At 45.6% G+C, this 22,107-nt stretch overlaps 1 protein-coding gene across 1 annotated transcript in view; it reads right to left on the bottom strand.

Moving 5' to 3' along the window:
* Positions 1-22,107, bottom strand: part of LOC144784068 (uncharacterized) — a 1,315,621-nt gene that overhangs the window by 76,969 nt on the left and 1,216,545 nt on the right. Inside the window, exon 67 of the mRNA XM_078662758.1 lies at positions 13,267-13,364. Within this exon, the coding sequence (XP_078518884.1) occupies positions 13,267-13,364 (98 nt within the window). The remainder of the gene's footprint in view (positions 1-13,266; positions 13,365-22,107) is intronic.

The raw sequence follows: 22,107 nt of genomic DNA, 5'->3' as shown, positions 1-22,107 counted from the left end.
AAAATATTGTTGCGCTGCCTTTGGCCCCATTCGCACATCGGTCCGCTACTGACGCCATCTCACAGGCCAACGGGGTGCCCCACGCCGACTTTCAACATTGTAGGATGGCCACAGAAGTGCGACAACTTACTAGACACCACCTCGGTGCCATCCGGATCTTGGCGCGTTGTGCTGCCTTCGGCCTATTCGCACATCGGTCCGCTACTGACGCAAACTCACAGGCCAACGGGGCGCCCCACGCCGACTTTCAGCATTGTAGGATGGCCACACCAGTGCTGCAACTTGCTGGACACCACCTCGGTGCCATCCGGATCTTGGCGCGTTGTATTGCCTTCGGCCTATTCGCACATCGGTCCGCTACTGACGCCGCCTCACGTGCCAACGTATTTTCTCCGCATTTTATACCCTATGCCGCATAACAGGTCATGTGACTTGTTTATAAAACTTTTCATTGGTTCATTTTACTTTTGGTTTCCTAATGATGGAAGGCTTGATCATATGACCTAAAAACAACACTTTTCATTGGATGAAAACTTTTTTTTCCCCCAAACGATGAAAGCCCCACCTTGTTTCTGGATGTTTCAGACTAAACTGGCGTCAGCATGAGAGCACCACCATCTCGTAGCTCCGTCGTGGTCATTCCGCGAGCAATCATGGCAGCCGCTCCCCACCAGAAGCCTGCAGGAGTCGGGGCCCCCAAAACTTTTGATGAATTCTCAAGGCGGAGGGGACGCTTTCGAGAATGGGGTCCAAGACCTAGCAGACAAGCGTCCGATTTCCAAGGTGTCCCAGGGCCATTTCAGTGGACCACGCCCAAAAAGGAAAGAGCCTGCCGCCATTTTGAGAGTCCTGTGGCAGCCGCCTATCGCTGCACCGCAAGAGTGGGCGCAACTCAGCTGAATGGCGGATTTTGACACAGTGGACCAAAAGCGGACGGAATGGCAACTGAAACGGTAAAGGGGCGCCCCACTAAAACAGATGAGACTCCACCTGGAGAGGCCCGTTCACGCCGCCTCCCCCGGGGTGCCCCACGCCGTTATTCGGAGCAGCATTGTAGGATACCAAAACCAGTGCGGCAACTTACTGGACATCACCTTGGTGCCATCGTTCTGCTGCCTTGGAACTATTCGCACAACAGTTTGCTACTGATGACCCAACCCCCGCGACGCCCCACGCCGTTATTTGCTGGGTGGCAACTTACTAGACATCACTTTCGTGTCATCTAGATTTCGGCGCGTTCTGCTGCCTTGGAACTATTCGCACAACAGTTTGCTACTGATGACCCACCCCCCGCGACGCCCCACGCCGGAAATCTGGACGTTGTGCTGCGTTGGGACTATTCGCACAGCCGACCGCTACTTCGTTGTTTTTCCCTAAAAATGTTTATATGTTATTACTATTTTTGTTTTCTTGTATATATTTATAAATTATTAAAGTTTTATAATCTTACTACTTTGTCGGAGTGCTATATATTTTTAATGTGACACATAATTGTAAAAACTTTGATGTACAAAGAGTCATCCCTGGAATCTTCCGCTTCACGCTCGGTCCCCTCCCCAATCACAATACAGGATGGTTTTCAGATAATAGCAACGCTTCTGCTGTGACGGATCTCATCGAGTGTGGGCCTTGATCTACTATAACTCCTTTGAAGAGGGGTGATTCTTTACAGCTGTGGCCATAAACTACATCTGCAGGGCTAGCTGATAGCCTAGGACCGGCCTGGACAATCGGACACAGAGGAAAAGGAGTGTCAGAGGGTGCGGTAGTGAATAGGGCGAAAGGGAGGTGTCGGGCGGGCACAGGGTGTGATTCTCAGGGAAGAGCAGCGCAGATGGGGGGAGGTTTATTACCCATGCATAAGACAGAGAGCGGGGGTGACCACTGCCTGGGTGAGATGCTTGCGAGGGTGGGGAGCCATGCTAAGGATCGACAGCGTGCACAGAGTGGGTCTGGTCAAGGCATCTAAAATGGCTGCCGTGCACGACAAAAGTGTGGCATTTGAAAAAAGACAAGATGGCGCACACAATGTTTTTCAACAATTCCTGATTTCCTTCGAATCGAACGTTAACAGACGTTGGGGCATATTACCAAAGTTAAGCGATATTTATCCCTAACGATGCATTGCAAAGATTTTTTTACCGTCAGAAATTATCGCAGATAAACCTTGCTATTATCAAGGTTTATCGCAAATACGATAAAAAACGACCGCAATGCATTAATATCGCTGAAAACTCAGCGATATTCATGCATTACCGAGCTAATGCTCTTAGCCATGTTATCCACCTCCCATTGGATAACATGGCTAAGAACTGCTCAGGGCAGCTGTTACTTTTTGGAGATATTCGCGCTTATCTCGAATATTTCCAAAAGTTGATAATAGGAGATAGCGATGTTAGCGACTGTTTCCAGTCGCTAACATCTTGGCATGCCCACTTTGCATATCATTAGTGATAAATATCACTCACATGCAAAGTGGGACCCAAGATGGTCGCTATCTCCTACTAGCCGTCGCTAACTGGTGTTAGCAACAGCTAGGTAATACAGATATAATTTTATCTCCGCGAAGCGGAGCGCTGTTACAGATATATATCTTGTTTTTGAACGTTATTTCTCAAAATGCACTGAAGCACATATATTGAGACATAGCAAAGGCACATCGGGCTACCAGTCCCTAGCGATATTCATGCATTACCGAGCTAATGCTCTTAGCCATGTTATCCACCTCCCATTGGATAACATGGCTAAGAACTGCTCAGGGCAGCTGTTACTTTTTGGAGATATTCGCGCTTATCTCGAATATTTCCAAAAGTTGATAATAGGAGATAGCGATGTTAGCGACTGTTTCCAGTCGCTAACATCTTGGCATGCCCACTTTGCATGTCATTAGTGAAAAATATCACTCACATGCAAAGTGGGACCCAAGATGGTCGCTATCTCCTACTAGCCGTCGCTAACTGGTGTTAGCAACAGCTAGGTAATACAGATATAATTTTATCTCCGCGAAGCGGAGCGCTGTTACAGATATATATCTTGTTTTTGAACGTTAATTTCTCAAAATGCACTGAAGCACATATATTGAGACATAGCAAAGGCACATCGGGCTACCAGTCCCTAGGAGATAGCGATGTTAGCGACTGTTTCCAGTTGCTAACATCTTGGCATGCCCACTTTGCATGTCATTAGTGATAAATATCACTCACATGCAAAGTGGGACCCAAGATCGTCGCTATCTCCTACTAGCCGTCGCTAACTGGTGTTAGCAACAGCTAGGTAATACAGATATAATTTTATCTCCGCGAAGCGGAGCGCTGTTACAGATATATATCTTGTTTTTGAACGTTAATTTCTCAAAATGCACTGAAGCACATATATTGAGACATAGCAAAGGCACATCGGGCTACCAGTCCCTAATATTTTACCAAGTTTCGTGCAAATCCATTCAGCCGTTCGATTATTATTATTATTTTTTTTTTTTGCCCCGCGGGGCCCTTTTAAAACCTCCACATCAAACCTAGGGGGTCAGCGAGGATCTACTATGCCCCCTTATGGTCATTTGCCCCTTCGCTTTGGCCTCCTCTTGTCTCTCGATCCTACCGAGAGACAAGATGGCGGCCGCTACGTACTGTTTGGAATGTTTACAGACACCGGAGAGCCAATCAGCTTCGCTTCGCAAAGCTCCGTAACGCGAAAAGTACGCGAAGCGGTGCGCTGTTACAGATATATATCTTTTTTTGAACGTTAATTTCTCAAAATCCACTGAAGCACATATATTGAGACCTAGCAAAGGCACATCGGGCTACCAGTCCCTACAATTTTGCCAAGTTTCGTGCAAATCCATTCAGCCGTTCGATTATTATTATTATTTATTTTTTTTGCCCCGCGGGGCCCTTTTAAAACCTCCACATCAAACCTAGGGGGTCAGCGAGGATCTACTATGCCCCCTTATAGTTATTTCCCCCTTTGTTTTGACCTCCTCTTGTCTCTCGATCCTACCGAGAGACAAGATGGCGGCCGCTACGGACTGTTTGGAATGTTGACAGACGCCGGAGAACCAATCAGCTTCGCTTCACAAAGCTCCGTTGCGCGAAAAGTACGCGTCCTGGGCCGCTGCCCAGTCCGCTGTTACAGATATATATCTTTTTTTAAACGTTAATTTCTCAAAATCCACTGGAGCACATATATTGAGACCTACAAAAGGCACATCGGGCTACCAGTCCCTACAATTTTGCCAAGTTTCGTGCAAATCCATTCAGCCGTTCGGGCTAAAAGTGAGGCCAACCGCCCTATGGAAATTAACATGGGAAAAACGCGTTTTGGGACCCCCCTTTTTTCTCGGCCCCCACTGGACGAACCCCCCCCAAATTTTCAAGGGCTGCTCAGAAACAAAATGTGCCATTTTCCTGAAAATTTCAGCCAATTCCGTCCACAAACGCCAAAGTTATTAGACATAGAATTTTCAAAAAACCCATAGAGAAAAAATCCTAACTATATATACCTACTGGCGACCGCCAGTAGGTAATATATATATATATATACACATACATACATACATACATACATATATATATATATATATATATATATATATGATTATCACATTCGTTCAATAATCTTCCAGCACTCCACGGAGTTAGAATCACTCTGATTCTTTATTTAGTGACGATCAAATCTACGGGTTTCGACAGCCTCGCGCTGCCTTGGTCACGATGTGGAAATGCCATTTCATTAGCATTAAAATAGTGAATCCAACAGAAGACATTAATGAAGGACTACAGCACTACACAGTTTGCTTTCAATGTTAAACTGGCATCCATCTTAAAACATGTTAATTTGGACATCTAAATGGCTAAGAGAGCATGTTCACTTGAAACAAAGAGAAACAAGTCATTATTCAATGCTCACTACAAGGGTACCATTTGTATTTTTGATCAATATAATCGGAAATTATACAATTTGCAGAAAAACTAATTTTGTGCGTGTTTTTTACATTTCCAATATTTGAGCAATTTATAATCTCATAGTTCCCCATCCATTTGTTTTAATGTCCTTATTTGCAATGTTTGTCACAGATGGTCAGTTCCTATTACATTAAGGTGCAAGAGCAAAGATTTTTTTGACAGCTATGAAAAAGTGCCAGTGCATATTTCATACAGTACCAAATATATATATATATAATAAATATCAGTGCAGGAGTAGGCGTGCATGGGGCGCCTCCCAGAGCCAAACTTCGGCCCCGGGGCCCACATCCCCAAAAGTTCTGCTTGAAGTCAAGTGTCCCGGTGACCTCATACCAAAGTGGAATGAGTAGAGCATCACAGCCCCCCTTACTGAAATGGAGCCACTCCCCGTGATTGCTGGGGAGGACCAGCACCAAGTTTCTGCTCCCATTGTGGGCAGGAGCAGAAGGACAAAGGTTGAGCAGCTCCCGCCGTAGGAGCAGAAAAGGAGCTGCTCCGCTATGGCAGGAGCCAATGGAGAAAGATCAGCCTGGCAGCACAGACATGGGTTTCCCGTGCTGTCATTTAAAAAAAAAAAAAGAAAGAAAGAGAAAATCTTCTCGTGGTCTGAGGCCACACACCACAGAGCGGCCAGAGTTGGTCTTTCCTATTCACTGACCCCCAACTGGGAATGCCCCATAAAGACCTGCAGAGGCTTGATTTTGGCATGATTTCTTTCTTGTGGTAGGCAAAGGAGGGGTGAGGGCACTACCAACCTAATTTCTAAGTGTTATAGACTCCCAGATCATTAGATGCAACATCAACATATTTTAAGGATTACCCGGAGCTATGGCTTGGGTTCTTCAGTTTGGAGTGCAGGGACCCCTACTGTTCACTGAGTGCATGTCTAACTCTGTAAAATTGAAATCTCTGGAGTAATGTTGTGGGCACGTCATCTGTGCTTACATCTCCCCAGCCTTTGGCAACGTCTTCAGAGAATAGATACCCTATAGTGTGAATCCCTAGTGAGTTTAGCTCTACGGTAACTCCCTTGTCCGCACACAGCGATAACCATCATTGCCAGGCCAGCCTTGCTACCGGGGAATTAAGAATAGTGCCAGCCTGGAGCTGTAATAAACTGTGCCAAGCATGTACCACTGTGTTGAGTGACTCCATAATCCCCGTTCGTCTGTCGAGGGGCTTAAACAGCAAGGCAGGAAGCGGAGTGGGGGCTGCCACAACAGACTCTATTCGTTTGTATATGGTGTCTCAGATGGTCCATGTATCCAGTAGTATGCCTGTGCACTCTGGGCCGCTCTGTAATAGAGGTCTAGATCAGATGCCCCAAGTGCTCCATAGAGTACGGAAGGGTAAGTGTCTGACAGCTGAGACGCGCCTGCTTACCGGCCCACGCTAGATCGATCATCAGGGATTGGAGGCATTTAAAAAAACCTTTGGAAGCACCATGGAAATGTTATTAAATAGAAATAAAATGTGGGGTAAGACTACCATCTTCATAAGTGACACCCTACCCATTAGGGAGAGCGGCAGCCGGATCCATGTCTCTATGTCATCTTCGAGTTTACTAATCGCGATCAAGTAATTATCCCGGAACACTACTTCCGAATCCATATGCAGCCTAATGCCCAAATAGCGGACCGCCTCCGTGGTCTATCGTAGTGGGAACTCTGGTTCGAAAACCATGGTTGAGGGTGTAATCGGGAATACAATAGATTTAGCTCAGTTAACCCGCAATCCTGACAAGGCACCGAAATGTACCACTTCTTGGAGCACTGTGGAAAGGTTATCTGCGGGGTCACGTATATATAACAGCGTGTCATCTGCGTAAGTAGAGACTATAAGGGAATAACCTGGAAACCTTATTCCCCTATGGCTATGATATTCCCCTAGGGCACAAGCCAGGGGTTCAGTGACTATTGCATACAGTAAAGGAGACAGTGGGCAGCCCTGCCTAGTGCCTCTGGAGATGCGAATAGGGTCCGTAACCAGACTACCTATTTTTATGCGGGCCGTGGGAGTGTTATACAGCATGCCAATTATTTGGAGAAAGTCCTGCCCTACTCCCATCCGCGTCAGAACGTGCCTAATGAAGGGCCACTTAATCGAATCAAATGCCTTCTCCATATCTAAAAAAAACGCGACCGCAGGAACTTCCGGTCTAGTATGTTGCATGGCGGCGAACACCTACGCAGATTGTATGTCAAATTTCTGCCTGGCACGAAGCCAGCTTGCTCCGGCTCTACAAGCATTGGCACCAAGGGGATGAGGCGGTTCGCCAGAATTTTCGCAAACATTTTTGTATCCACGTTAAGCAACGATAGAGGCATATACGAGGAGCAATTTCCTGGGGGTTTACCCGGTTTGAGTACTGCAACTATGACTGCTTCTCTCATAGAGGGTGGCATCGTTCCTGTCACGCACATGTCTTCGAACAGCATTAGCAGATGGGGAATTAATAAGTCCAAAAACGCCTTATAGAATGTCACGCTCAAGCCGCCTCCCCCCGGGGCACTCCCTGCTCTCATACCAGATATTGCCCAAACTATCTCCTCCCGTTCAATAGGACGCATTAAAGATTTTCCATGAGTATTTGTGAGCCAAGGCAGTTTGATATGGGTCAAATACTCGAGTATCCGCTCATCCGAGTAATCCCCTGTAGATGTGTAAAGCTCCGAATAATATTGACGAAATTCCTCCGCAACCTCCGTGTCTGCAAGCAGCATATCGCCATCCGGTGCCACAAATTCCAGGATCACCTGCCGCTCCCTACGTTGTCTGAGCAACTGCGCAAGAACCGCCCCAGGGAGGTCCCCCTCACCGTACACACGGGCCGTGGCATACTTGCCCAGGTGCTTAACCTCCGCATCAGCTTCATTGTGGAACTCAGCTAGAGTCACTTTTATCTCCTGTGCGATTGTCTCGTCAGGACCAGCAAGTTGGGCCCTTTCCAGGGATTCCAACTTCCGCTCCAAGTCCTTTAAGCGTTGGCGTATCGACCGTAATGCTCCCACATGTTTAGACATAGTCACTCCCCTGATGTATACCTTAAACGCTTCCCACACTGTCAGTAAGTCGTCTACCAACCCCACGTTTTTCTCAAAAAATAGCTCAATTGCTTTGGCCATTTCATCTTTGAATACTGCATCCAATAACGAGTAGGGGGGAACCTCCATGTAAAGGGGGGTATATGTGCCTTCGGAGCATCTAGTACCAAAAGTAATGGGGAATGATCTGAGTAGATGCGAGGGAGAATTTTGCACGTGCGGATATGTGTAAGGAGGTGCCTAGCTATAAACCAATAGTTAATTCTCGTATGCAAGTTGTAATATGCTGAATAATGCGCATAGCCCCCTTGCGTTGAATGTCTGTGCCGTCAGACATCAGCCATGTCCAGGCGTACTAAAGTGTCCGCCATCACTCTAGCAGAGGATGACACTTGTCTCTCCGGGCCACCTGACCTGTCCAATTTCGGGTCTCTAACAAAATTGAAATCACCACCCCAAAGTAGCTGACTCCCCAAATGCATGTGTACTTTATCCGTTAATGACCGTTAAAACCTAGGGTCATCATAATTAAGTCCATATACATTAAATCAGTAAGTAATCTATCCCTTTCCCCTTGCACCTCGTAATCACATATCTACCCTCCGGTCTGTCGCTATTGGTTCAAACTTTTGTGGCTTCTTGGGATTAATCCACATCAGTACCCCTCTAGCATGCGTAGTAAAACCAGCTGCATGTACGTTACCCTGCAAGCAACTAGTGCGCTGCTTAGGACTATCCAGTGGCAGGTGCGTCTCCTGCAGCAACGCAATGTCAACGTCATGTCTGGTCAGATAGCTCAGGACCTTGCGTATCTTCCTATGGTCATTCAGTCCCCTTACATTCCATGTTAGTACCGTGACAGTATCAAGGGTCATGTCTCTAGTGTCTACGTCCATTCTTTCTGCGGTGTAGTGTGACTTGGAACCCTCTTCCTGGCTGTAACTCTGCGGAAATGGACACCCTACAGACAACAATCTTAAAAGTATCAGTGCGTAAGTGAGTCTCGATTCTGTCCCTCCCCCAACCCACGTCAGACTTACCCCAACTGCGGCTGACCGGCAAGCTCCCTCCCATCCCACCCAATGAACCCCATTTAACAACTTTAAGCAGTGTGATACACCAAAGGGCAGATGTTGCAAGCTCTAGCAGAACATAAGTAATCGGGGTGACTCGCGCAGTCCACGTAGCAACAGTCCACCTTCGTAGTTCTGCGATTATAGACATCTCAGTCACCAGGTGTCAAGTCCATGGAGAGCAACTTCTTCAATCCCCCAATAAAACCATCCCTATAGGTCAGATCATGTAGCCAGCATTGGCTGCCCTGAAAATATAATATATACCCCACTGTCTAACAGTATAGTGCCCCCTGACCCCCCGCACCCTTCCCCCTCTGACACCCTTTCAACCCCTACACCTTACTGTGTGTTGTTGCATGTTTTATCTCACAGAGCACACATCATTGTTCAATTCAATCCTGCTCTTCCAAGCTGCCTTTAACCGCTCCCAATCATTCTTCTCTATCCGGGCTAGAACTTTTTTCTTTAGACCATTCTTTCAAAGCTTTTTGCAACAGTTTAGGGTCCTTGAAGATTCGAGATTGTCCATTCCTAGTAATCCTTAGTCGGGCAGGGTAGAGCATGGCATAGTCTATATTCAAGTCTCTCATTTGCCGTTTCAGATGAGCAAATTGCCTGTGCGCTTCCTGGATTGTTTCTTCCAGGCTGCCGTTAGCACTGAGTCTCTGTCCCTGTGGTTCAACATCCTCACAATGATAGGCCGAGGGGGGCTCCCGGAGGTGGATGGGGGCCCAATGACCTATGCGCTCTCTCTACCACAAACATCATCGAGAACACTTCCGCACCCAACAGTGTAGTTAGCACCTTCTCCACAAACCTCTCCATGTTACCTGTAAGTGTTGATTCAGGTACCCCCGTGATCCGTAGGTTATTGCGACGCGATCGCGCCTCCAAATCTTCGGCCTTATCCTGGAGGACTTGTAATACTTTACCCATTTGTTTATGTTCCGAGTCAATCGACGTCTGCGCCTCTTCTACCTCTGTGACCCAGCGCTCCGCCATGTCAAGGTGCTCCGCGTGTTTGTCGAGCCTCTCAGACATCCTATCCATCCTGTATGAGAGCACATCTATTTTAGTGCCCAGGCCTGCCATAATACCCTGGAGGTTCTGCTCCATTAAGACCAGCATTGAGCGGATATCACCTTCCATTTCCTCAGGCACTGTGTCTTGGGTAGTGTCACCGTCTTCTGTAGAAGCATCCGGACCCTCTTAGGGTCGAACGTGAGTTTAGGTTGGGTGCGATGTACTCTACCCATGTTGGCACGATTCGTATGGTGGGTAGCTATACTGGCTGTATCAGGGGTGGTCGGGCCTCATGCGTATCTCAGCAGCGAGCTATTCAGCACACCTATGCAGCACGTCCTCTCAGGCGATCTTGCAGGGTTAGTCGAGCACACTCCTGGTCTGCTGCGTGTCCGTGTAGCTAGCAACTCGTTCAGGGCCGTAGCACCATGATCCACTATCAATCAGGGTTCCACTCCAGAACGTCACCACACAGCACTACAAAAATATCAGATGTGCAAAACCTGCACTGTGCCAGCCTGCAGCGCCTTTCCCTGTGACCACCCTGGTGGAAATTCTCACTGTGTGCAAGTGTTTAAAGGAAGAGGGTCTTTCCTCGGTCTCCCGCTGAGTCGGCGGTCAAAACTCAAACTTGAAGGGTCTCTGTGGTTAGTGGTTTTTCGTTTCCCCATCTGCTCAACAGCACCGTGCTCACTATCACAGCCGCACTTTCCAGCTCCCGCACTCACTGCTCCCCGCCACTTCTCGCTGCGACTCCAGCCATCAATATGCGCACAATGTCACAGCCCACTCGGGTATGCAGGCGGGGAGCTAGCTGCTCATTCCACTGTACTTGTTGCGCCGCCAGCAACTCAGTGCTGGTGGACGTACCCCGCCTCCCCAGTCACTGCGAGATTTGCCGTTGTCGCCTGAAGCTAAGATGGCGGCATCACTTACTCAACCGGGGTAGCGAGCTGCACCCCCCTCCTTCGTGTGTCGCAAAGATAGCGCTCACTGCCCACCATGCGCTATTATTTACTGTTCGGTTGCAACTGGCGCCTTCTTCTCACCACACATGGGATCCTAAGCACACGTTAAAGGGTCTCTGGGGCAATCTCAATGTTCACAGTGTTCTTTATTGCTCTTCCAGGCCGCGTTCACTCCCAAAACAGGCACGCTGTATATATGGTCCACCTCAAGGCACACCTCATCCTCTTACCGCCGTCAGGGTAGCACTCAATGTCTGCAGGGCCGTGCTGTTCAATACGAGGCGTGTGTTGATTAGCAGCTCCCAACCGACTCTCCTCGGTTACTCCAGCAGGCAGGCTGTAGAGCGCGGGCTCACTCGCTCCACACTCAATGCAGGCACGCTGCCATTGTAAAAACGCTACTGCTGCTCCGTCGGCTCACACAATGCCAAATAGGGTGAAGCGTAACGGGCCAAAGTCAGGAGGACCACAGCTATCCCGGATGGCCCAGGGGATCTCCCAACCTGGGAAGGGACTTGCGCGCTCCAGCCGAGGAACGCGCAGTCCCCGCTTACCGTCTCCTGCACTCCAGGCCGGGGTCTCGCACTCGCTCACAGGCCACAGACTCGTATCCTCTCACCGCTCCGTGTACCAGCGATTCAGAGGTCTCCGGGTCGGATCAATTCACAGCCTTTGTCGTCGGAACCCCGCTCCGTGATGTTTCCGAGCAAGTTGAGTCAGTAGAACTAGGATAATTGCAGGATAGTTCTGCGGCTGCCCGGAGCTATGCGCTCAAGCAGCCATTTTTCAGCTCGCAAGCTCCACCTCCCTCGACAATAATTTATTTAGTGCAGCTATTGTGTGGCAGGGAATGAACATTACTACCCAACACCATTCCCACTGAGTAGGCTAGCCTAAGAGAGACAACTCCTTTAGTGAGGTACTTGGTTCCCAGTAAGGAGATAATTGTGCAACTCTTACTTGCACAGGACTCACATCCCGCAAAACTAATTACCCAATTTCATACAGGCGGGTAAGAGTTCTCATCCTTGGGACCACAGGGTATTTGTTTACCAGGAAATGCCATATCTTTCCATTTACTAGCCCTTTTTTAAATCAGTGGGTACCCACAACCAGGATCTGAAGACATTCCCGTTGGATGGGAAGATATAGTCAACCTGCAATTAAGAAAAGATTATCTTGTTCCAAGATCGTCTTTGCATTTTTTATACAATTTGGAGACGTTCTTCCTGGCAAAGGGGTCAGGAACTACTTTGGCCCAACTCAAATATTTAACAGACAGTGATCTTTTATTTCTAGAGTGGTGCAGGTTCCTAGCCCTTAAGGGGAACTCTCTGCTGATGTGTTGCATGAAGGGCTATGGAGCACTACATTATGGACTATTGTGTTCAGAGTAAACAGTACAGAGGGAGTCAATTGAGATGGGGTGTTAAGAGTCAAGAGTGAGTATCATTCTGGATACTTGCAGAACACAGCATATTTTCTTCTCCCTTCTTGGGAGAGATTATCCAACAAACTAAAAACAGTTTTAGACACAGACTTGGATGGATCAAATAATGTGTATAAATATTTTGAAAATCATCAATACCATAGTCCCTTTGAGCACTGATGAATGGCACATTGCTAAAAGATACTGTGAACCCCAATGGCTAAATAAACTACTATGCTTCCTGAAAACCTCATTTCCAGTACTTCAAATAGGCCATGATTACAAGTGGGGTGGCAGGTGGTGTGGTATTTCTGGTACTCGGTAAATAGAGGCACTGATGGGTGATGCTTTTGCTGGATGAGGTAAATACTTCCTATTCCAAGTTTTTGCCTAGAAAATTGGTCATAACACACAGAATTTGGAGCTCACGTTTCTGAATTTGGCACATATAAATATTTACTCGTCACTTTTCCCCTATAAATATTGGCAAGTTGGACATGGGTGGGGAACGCACCATAAAATTTGTAATTCCAAACACTGTGCATACATTAAAAATGAACACCCACATAACCTGTGTTCCTAAGTGGAAGAAGTGTACAGTATGGGTGAGTCACAGCTAGGCAAGAGAGTTACTTTAGATGTAGACATTGCTTCTTATTGAGTTTGGCAAACAGTTTTGGTATGCCCCATTACGAGCTTCTCTTGCCTAATATCTGCAGATCATAGCATTCATTTCTTTTACAAATCGAGAGGAAAAGATTGTACCTTTTGGAGAAATTATACAGATCAGAGAGAGGCTTGTGGATTTTGCTGACGGATCTTGATAGTTTTGTGTCTGCCCACTTCAGAAGCTGTTGAATTCCCTTAGAGCGAAGTACAAAAATGATGGTAATACACACAGTTAAGTAGATCAAGAAAGGCAGTTCATAATGGTGTATAAAAAAACAGATGCAAAAACAAACAAACGATGGTTTCAGGCCCAGATCTCTGTACTGGGGTGAATGTATGACATTGTTCTGCATTCTGTCCATCAACTGTTGTTTTTGTATAAAATAACAGAAGCAGAGGCCCAATAATATACCTCAAAGAAGATTGATACTCCAAAACACTTACTCATTTGTTGTATATGGGATGGAGCAGCATTTCAACAGTCATCACTTTTGCAACCAAGACCAGCCATAAACACCGCTTACCAAAACGTGTGATCCGAGCCAATTACCTCTCTTTCTCAATCGGACCAAGAATTAATAGTTTGTCAAGATGGTGCCTCGCATAGGCCATAGTAGCAAATCTTCTTCAAATTGTGGCAACACAGTGAGGTGACTTGACCAATATATCCCTTTGTCTTGCCCATAACACGTAAAGAATGTTAGCAAATGTCTTACCCTATTTTATGCTGTCTATATACAGCTGCATATGTAGTAGATACTCTGACTACATTGTCTTTCAGGTTCAAGTGATCGCCCTCAACAGAAGACATGAGCATTCCCAAGTAGAGTACAAACTTAGGGCCAGATGTAGGTAAAAGCAGTTTTGCAAGTCCTTATTAGCGATTTTTAGGGAATCGCTATTAAGGACTCGCAAAATAGGAATCGCTATTAAGGACTCGCAAAATGCCATGTAGGTAGGAATCGCAATATTTTTAGCGATTCCTTAATTGCGAATCACAAATTGCGATTCGCAATCAAGGAATACCTTCCCATTCATACCTATGGGCCTAGAGGCCCATTGGAATTAATGGGAATCGCGCACGCAATTTGCGAGCACCCAATAGGTACTCGCAAATTGTGTGCGCAATTTCAAGGGTTCCAGAGGGACACCCTGTTGCACCCCTGAAATGTGCACATGTGGCACACATACATGCCCTAAGTGCATGAATGTGTGCCACATGGCACTTTAAAAAAGCAAAAAAGTTCTTTTTTAAAGGAAATCGCAAATTACCACCAACTTGAAGTTGGTGGTAATTTGTGATTCCTTAAGGCAATACTGCAATTTGCGATGCCTACTAGCATAGCATTTAGGGAATCGCAAATTTCGATTCTCTAAATGCTTACGCAAAATAAGGAATCGCAATTTTAGCGATTCCTTATTTTGCGAGTAGGTATTTGCCTTTCTACATTGGACAAAGCTGAATTAGAATCGCAAACACCGAAATTCGCTGAATTTCAGCGTTTGCGATCGCAATTTGTCTTCCTACATCTGGCCCTAAGATTCTTAATTTATTCAAAACCCGTTGGTCAGAACAGAGTGACTGAATGACACTAGTAAGGGGTGTTCGTGGACAGTACTGTAAGTGAGAAAAATAACTGTGAGAACTCACCATTGTGCCGGGACATAAGAAGGACGGAGGAAAGACAGACCAAGGGAAGGGAGTAGAAACGTAGCTAGTAGGCTGTGGTGACAAGCTTTTACTATGTACTTCTAAAACCCATCATGTCACCCTTGCATTAAAACGAACATATCTTCACATATTTTCAATATGAAAGAATTTCATTACCCACAAGGCGGTCTTTCATGGTAGCAGTGGTGCTAAACATGGGAACGGACTCTGCCACCATTTCATTCTGATGCTCACACCATTTTATTAGAGGCCACCAATGGAGCCACAGGATGTTCCTACAGCAAGACCACCACAATCTACTGGACCCATAAGAGGGCACTAAAATGGTTAAGTAGGAGGTGTATACCGACACTGTCATTTTTGAGGAGTTTCTATCACTAAAAGCGTTTCGATCAGTGCCAGAATTGTAAGTGATACTCCACTTCCCCACGACTGTATCAGCATCACATGATAAGCAAAAAGCATCTTTTTACACTGGGGCCACATGGATACAACCCTACTCTTTATTTATAGCTACTTAAGGATATTAGTCACCAAGCTGTGAACCCCTTGTTAGAGAGACCTGAAATGGGAAACTAACTACAGTGCTTATGTGCTCGTACAGGAATTCCAACATCAGCCGTGGGCTTGGTGGTTTTCCACCTACCCATTCTTAAAATGGACTTTAAAACTGTTGGCATTGGTCGGTCATATCTTTACATTTATTTCTGCATAGAGATCAGCTCAGAACTAGTTACTGATATGTTTGATTTTAACAGGTTGCGCTATTCCCCGCCTCATTGGTGTCTTTCTGACTCAAATTGTGTTTTTTCAGGGCCTGTTGGATATCAAAAGGTGTGCCTTGCACATTTTAAGATATTGGGTCACTTCATATTCAACTCCTTTAGTAGATATATTATTGATTCATAAAGGGTCAATGGATTTTACCTGAATGGACAAATCGCTGTCATTTAAGAAGTACATATGCCCATTCCCTTGATAAGAAGATGAGAGAAAAATGGAGAAAAGTGGAAGGGTGTATTTTCCCCATATTTATAGACCAATGCAAATGCTGTACTCTGACAGGGGTGCACAATTGACTGTCATCGATCTCAGTCCATGAGTCATCACAATGTGCAAATTACTTAGGATTTAGAAATCAATAGTACATCTAGGAAACACGTTGCTTAATTCATTTAGAAACTGTGCAGAAGAGATTTGTACTCTGTCAATGCCATCCCGTTTTCGGCAGTTGGGGGCATCCTGTGATATTTTAGTTTGCTACTTCAATTTATAGGTTGAATATTTGCATTTCTGAAGCTAAGAACTGCCACAGTTATTTTCTTCACGTGTACAAGAGTGATTAGGCTTCTTTATAAGCACGAGGCCTTGTCTACTCTGTCTCTATCATCAGATTCTTAGGTTTATGGCAAAGCCCTACCTCTAAACTCTTCAATATGCTCTAAGGTAGGGACTACAATTTTCAACATGCCAAGAAGTTCGACTTAAGCGGGAAGCTCATGATATATTCAGCAACAAAATAATGTTATTTTAATTTTCTCCTGCTTAAAACTTCCTCCATCGTCTGCTTTGTGTTGTCTGCAAGGAGCCTCATTTTGAGAGCCCTCAACTTCTTTGCAGGCTCCAGGTCGGGGAATAAGAAGACCTTGTGGTCTTCATGAAGGAAATTTCCTTAAACTGTAGCTGCCACCAGAACTACTCCTAATCTCACAAGTCGTTGATGTCACATTTTCGCTTGCTATAAGTGCTTTTGTTTGTTTTACTCCAAGGGCATTTGTCTACAAGGATAGGGTAATTTTTCCTCTCCAAGCTCGAGAACATCCGTTATCCAATTTGCATGAAGAGGCTGGGTCTTCTCCCTCAAACCACCTTGGAAGCCCCAGGATTTTTATCTGGTTGTAATGTATTGTGTTTTCCTATGTGTTACTGTCTGTAAGGTCAGACTTAATTTTTTTCCCTATGGCCAATATTTTACGTTTTCTTGTTAGATTTGTATGCACGCTATACCTGCTGCATTATCATCCTCTCTGGTCTGCTTTGAGGTTCTCCAACCTACATTCCAGAACTATAAATATTTCTTTTAACTTGTCAAATTTACCGTACAGTTTAGAACATAATTTCTCAAATTCTAAACAAGACTATTAACACCTGGTCTCCACAGGTTGTTGATCCTTTGATTTTGGGGCCAGATGTACGATCCTTTTTGTGCTCGCAAACGGGAGATCGGCCCGTTTGCGACTGAAAAAAAGGGCCATGGCATGTACAAATGCTATTTTGCACGTCACTCACTTGCAAAATAGCGTTTGCGACTTTTGCTTTTAGGAAGGGGCATCCCTTGCTAATAGTGAGACTCACTGCCATCTTCTATTGTTTTGCGGCCGCAAAACACTCGCAGTTTACCACTTACTTCAAGTAGGTGGTAAACCATTCGCAAACAGGAAGGTGTTCCCAGGGGACCCCTTCTCCTTTGTGAGTGTGTGAGAAAATATTTTTTAAGAGCAGGCAGTGGTGCCAGGGACGACTGCCTGCCCATAAAAAATGAAACTGAAAAGTTTAATTTTTCTTTTTTAAATGCATCTCGTTTTCCTTTAAGGAAAACAGGGTGCATTTAAAAAAAGCGGTCCCAGGCCTGGTGGTCTGCTGACCCCAGCAGGCCACCCTCCCTGGGAGTGCTTGCCATTCCCAATTGGGGCTCAAATTGTGCTTGCCTCATGAATATTAATAAGGCATGCAATTTGCAACTTAATTGGCAATCGCAAACTGTTTTACATTCACATTTGCGAGTCGCAAATTGCGATTCGCAATTCGACTCAATTTGCAAAAGTGAATGGTCATACACCTGGCCCTTGGTGTGGTCTTGCTCCCACATGGAGAAGAAAGCCTAATTCTCCCACCTTTTTTTGGCCTTCCTATATGATGCCTCCCCCACTCACAGATTATTTATTTATTTATTTTTGCAATTTTTAAAGCGCTACAATTACCCTTGGGTGTCTCGGCCCTAGAGGCTAAAAGCTGATACCGGTAATTAGAACTTCTAGGACAGAGGTTAAAATGATTTATGAATCGTGTCGTTGAGAGAACAGCCAAGTCTTTAATTGTTTTCTGAAGACAATCAGAGATGGACTGGTTTTTATATTGAGAGGGAGATGTGCTCTCTCTGGCCTCTAATCTTTGTGAACCTGGATTCAGCTGAATGCTGCACCTTTACAAGATGACAGATGGTTGTGATGGTCAATCTTTTCCCTGCCCATCTCCTTGCACTAAGCATTCCTGAACAGCACTCCTCTCTACACCTGAGCCAGTTAAAGACCTACAGTCCTAATGTGCTGTATCATCACTGCAAGCTCTCTCACAGTCTTGCTCGGTCTGTCGCCTCCCATTCTAGGTGAATGGTCCTCAAAGCTCTGTTGTACAGCACTCCCACATCTTTCAGACCTCCCTCAGAGTGGACAGGATAATTGACTGCCACTGCTAAGTTGATCCCTTGATGGGATTCTGGCTCCTCTTGCATTTCAAGCTGGTCTTCCCCCAAGTCTCAGGGCGATTCTCTTACTTCAAGCACTCCTTGAAGAGAAGCAAGATCTTCCTGCCAGCGCATTGAGAAGGCCTCTCTCATACATCCACACCGCTTTTTCTGAGCCTGCTAGTCCATCAGGGAATACCTCATCACAGACCAGGCCAAGATGAGTGCCCAAATGTTTTTAAAAATGTGAATGTCATTTAATCCTGAGCTCTTTTAGGAAAAGTTGTGTAGCTCTTCTGTGACACAGAGTATTGTTAAGACTCATACACTTTAAATAATTTGCAGACAATATCTTTCAAGTAACGGAGGGCAGTGTAGCATGATGATTAATAAGGCAGGAAATCCTCTTCTTTGAGATCAAGTATAAGTTTATTGCAGATAATTACTCCACCCGATCATGAAGCGTCCGTTCCACTGGAAAGCCAACTGTGACACTGGCCAACCTTGGAACGACCCTCCATGCTCAGTTAACATACATTTGAAACCACAACATATACAACACGCGCAGCAGTGCGTGAATAACAATGAATATACATCGCGCGACACACCGCGCGATGTATGCATAAAAGTATCACACTACAGGCAGGCACAGGGATAAAAGCTGCGCCTTCATTAAAGATGACAGGAGGAAGGTAATTAAGTTTAACATGTGAAGGAGCTGTGTGTAGGTAACCTATCCTGTTGAACAGGCCTCTACAGCCAGGGTTACAAAACAGTTAAAAAGTATAGGTATTAAAAGACGCGAGGCTAACAGAAACCAGAGAATTGTGATATAGAGATGTAACAGTGGAAATAATACAGGATCAAGAGTCTGATGTGGAGTTGGGTGATAATCCAAAATATCCTGATTTATGGAGGAAAGGATAAATTCAGAGGATCACCCCCCAGCGGAATTGCCTCCACTATAGGTATAGTGTAGATGAGGAAAATGATCCTATGAATTTCTCCTTGAACTTAGCATTGACTCCGCAAATGTGGAAGGCGCACACAAAGTTTAACAAGTGCTTTATTTCTGTGTACTCTCATATCGACATGGTGGGCAAATTAAGAAGATATAGCAACAAGGTTGAAAAAATTAAGCATGACCCATTAGTCCACTGTCAGTTATTGGTGAGAACCTCAAGATTACCAATTTGACTACTTAGTTCAGCCACACCCTTTATAAGGATACTATACAGAAGAGTCTCAACAACTGCGGAGATTGTCTAAGTGCACAATCTCCCCTCAAATATCTCATGTATGGGTGTAGCACCTGTCAAAATTGAAAGCCTTTGAAAAAGGAACTCTGTATCCTATGATAAATATAGATGACCTCATCTCTGGTAGGTTGCCCTCACCTCCCTCCCTCGCACCACTCACCCCTCCCCCTCTCCTTCTCCCTCGCTATTCTCCCTCCCCCCTTCCCGATACCTTACCTTATTCCTCCTTTTACCATTCTTCACCCTTTCCGTGGGTATGTCCTCCCTTCACCCCTTCCTCCCATCACCCCTCCGCTATGCCTCTTTATTCCTCGCTTTGATCACTGGCTTCCCACCGCCCTGTCGTTCGACTTCCCTCTCCAAGTTTTCTTTTTTCCTCACCCTCTTTTCCCCTCTCTGTTTCCTTCCACCTCTCCCTGCCTGTCCTCCACCTCCCTCCCTCCCTCCCCCCTCTCTCCTCAGTCCTCCGGAGGCCCTTTCGGGGAAACAAAAGAGCAGCCCTTTATATAACTGGACATTTGGAACAAAGCATGATATGCCCCCTTCACTTTGAACTGGAGGAGGGGGTGTCCATTTCAAGGAGATTTAATGTTAACCTTTGACTGCCTCCCCCGCCCCCCCTCCAGGGAGGAGCGCACTGCTCTCGGCCCCATGCCATGCCTTGACTTTATGCCTCCAATAAAACACTCAAAGAATCTGCAACAATCCAGAAATAGAGCAGTTTATAGGGTGACAATGTTGTATACCCCACCCGCAATTTTCTTACTTACAGATGACAGTATCGTGTGGCTTATGGCATTTTCTGCGTTGTCCCCTCTAGCCCCCCATCCCCCACATGTGTTTTGATGGGTGAACCAGAGCATGCTCTTCAACACAAAATACCAATTTTCAAGACGTATGTTGAACATTAAGAATGGAGCACACAAAATCTCCACACGTGTTGGAGTTATGATCCTTCTATTGTTAAGAAGATATAGTCATTTGATTCATACAGTGCCAAATATTGTCTTATGAATATAGTAGGCCTTATGCAATGTTTATGTTATCACTGATATTTTCCAGGGAAGGGGAGTTAGGTTTCTAAATTTTACTCGTTATGTCTCATGTTGGTGTTGATAGAACCAGTGTGTGCGATTTTTTGGGTGGGAAAATGTCAGTTGTATTTTTTGTTGTTTTTGGAGAGCATTTATTGCATGTGGGGTGCACGATGTGTACTAGGGCGCTGCGGCCTTATGTCGCGCGGACCTGGATGTTGTTGTGGCGCTCCCGCTATCGCGAACCTGCATCGGCTTTCAACCCTGCTACGATAAAGGTGAGTGGTTAATCTACAGAGGAGAAGTTCCACAGTTCTGTGGTGATGGGCTTGTCCTCATCCCCCTCCCCTGACCCGTTTTCAATCTTCTCTCAGTGGAGAACTGCCACGATTTACTTCTGGGTTCGGGCTTAAGCTGCCCGGTACTCCCCACCCTACGGGCGGCTGCCACAGCCTATCACATTGGCAGTAAAGGGGCGTTTTCGCCATCATTTATAAAATTGAGTTTTCATTTAAATGTTTGCTCTCCTTCCAATTCTTGCTCAAACTTCAGCCTTGGAAACCCTAATTAACTGAGCTGCTGTGAACAACTTGTTTGTCGCGCTATTTGTGCCCCAGTATTATTATTAGGCATTGTCCCTTACTTCAAACTAAAATGCCCGCCCTGGAAAAGTCTCGGTTCGGAAGTAATTTTCCACGTAAATTATAGCCGCTGCTGTTCCTTAAGATGAACTTGTAGCTCTGTGTTTAGAATTTGACTAATTGGTCAACTGGTATCAAGCCAGCCTCAAATGGCATTCGGTCAGTGCATGCTAGTATTGAACCCGATTATAGGCTGTGTCGAAGTGGTATGCATGTCTTCCAAGAGAGCTATTTTATCTCAAAGCGCAGTTATGCGACCTGAAAGGACTCTTCCCCTGTGCAATAGAGTGGTATTTATTTTCTTGCTGCTTAGATGTATGTACATTGGCAGACATTGCCCAACGCAACTCCCAATATCTTATTTTGCTCAAACTGGAGTCTCGTGTTGCTGAAAAAGATCAACATTTCAAGAATAATGTGTCATCATTAACACAGTACATTTAAAATGGCTAGTGTTGGAGTGTAAAACGCTTGAGATTATAAAGGCTTGTGTCTCTTGGCCCTCCCCATAAATCATTGAACGATAAAAAAGGAACTGCCTGCACTGCAGCCAATTATAGTTACATACTTCACCATATGCATTTTACACCCCCTCCCCGCCCCCCATGTTTATAAGGAATAGTACGGGTTTTTGTCGGACGTTTTGGCCATGATCAGAAATTGTAAACACCTTCATCTCCCCCCCGCCCGCCAACCAAAGCGATTTTCAGTCCCAGCATTTTCAGTTTAGTTACTTGGATTTCTATAGGTGTTCGATACATTAAATAGTAGTCACAAACAATATAGGTAGTCAGAATGTGCTTGTGGCTCTGTGTGTGTGTGTGTGGCTCTGTGTGTGTGTGGCCCTGTGTGTCTGTGGCTCTGTGTG

This window comes from Lissotriton helveticus, chromosome 10 (assembly GCF_964261635.1).
Source record: "Lissotriton helveticus chromosome 10, aLisHel1.1, whole genome shotgun sequence".
Lineage (NCBI taxonomy): Eukaryota > Metazoa > Chordata > Amphibia > Caudata > Salamandridae > Lissotriton > Lissotriton helveticus.
This window is presented reverse-complemented; position numbering and strand designations above follow the sequence as displayed.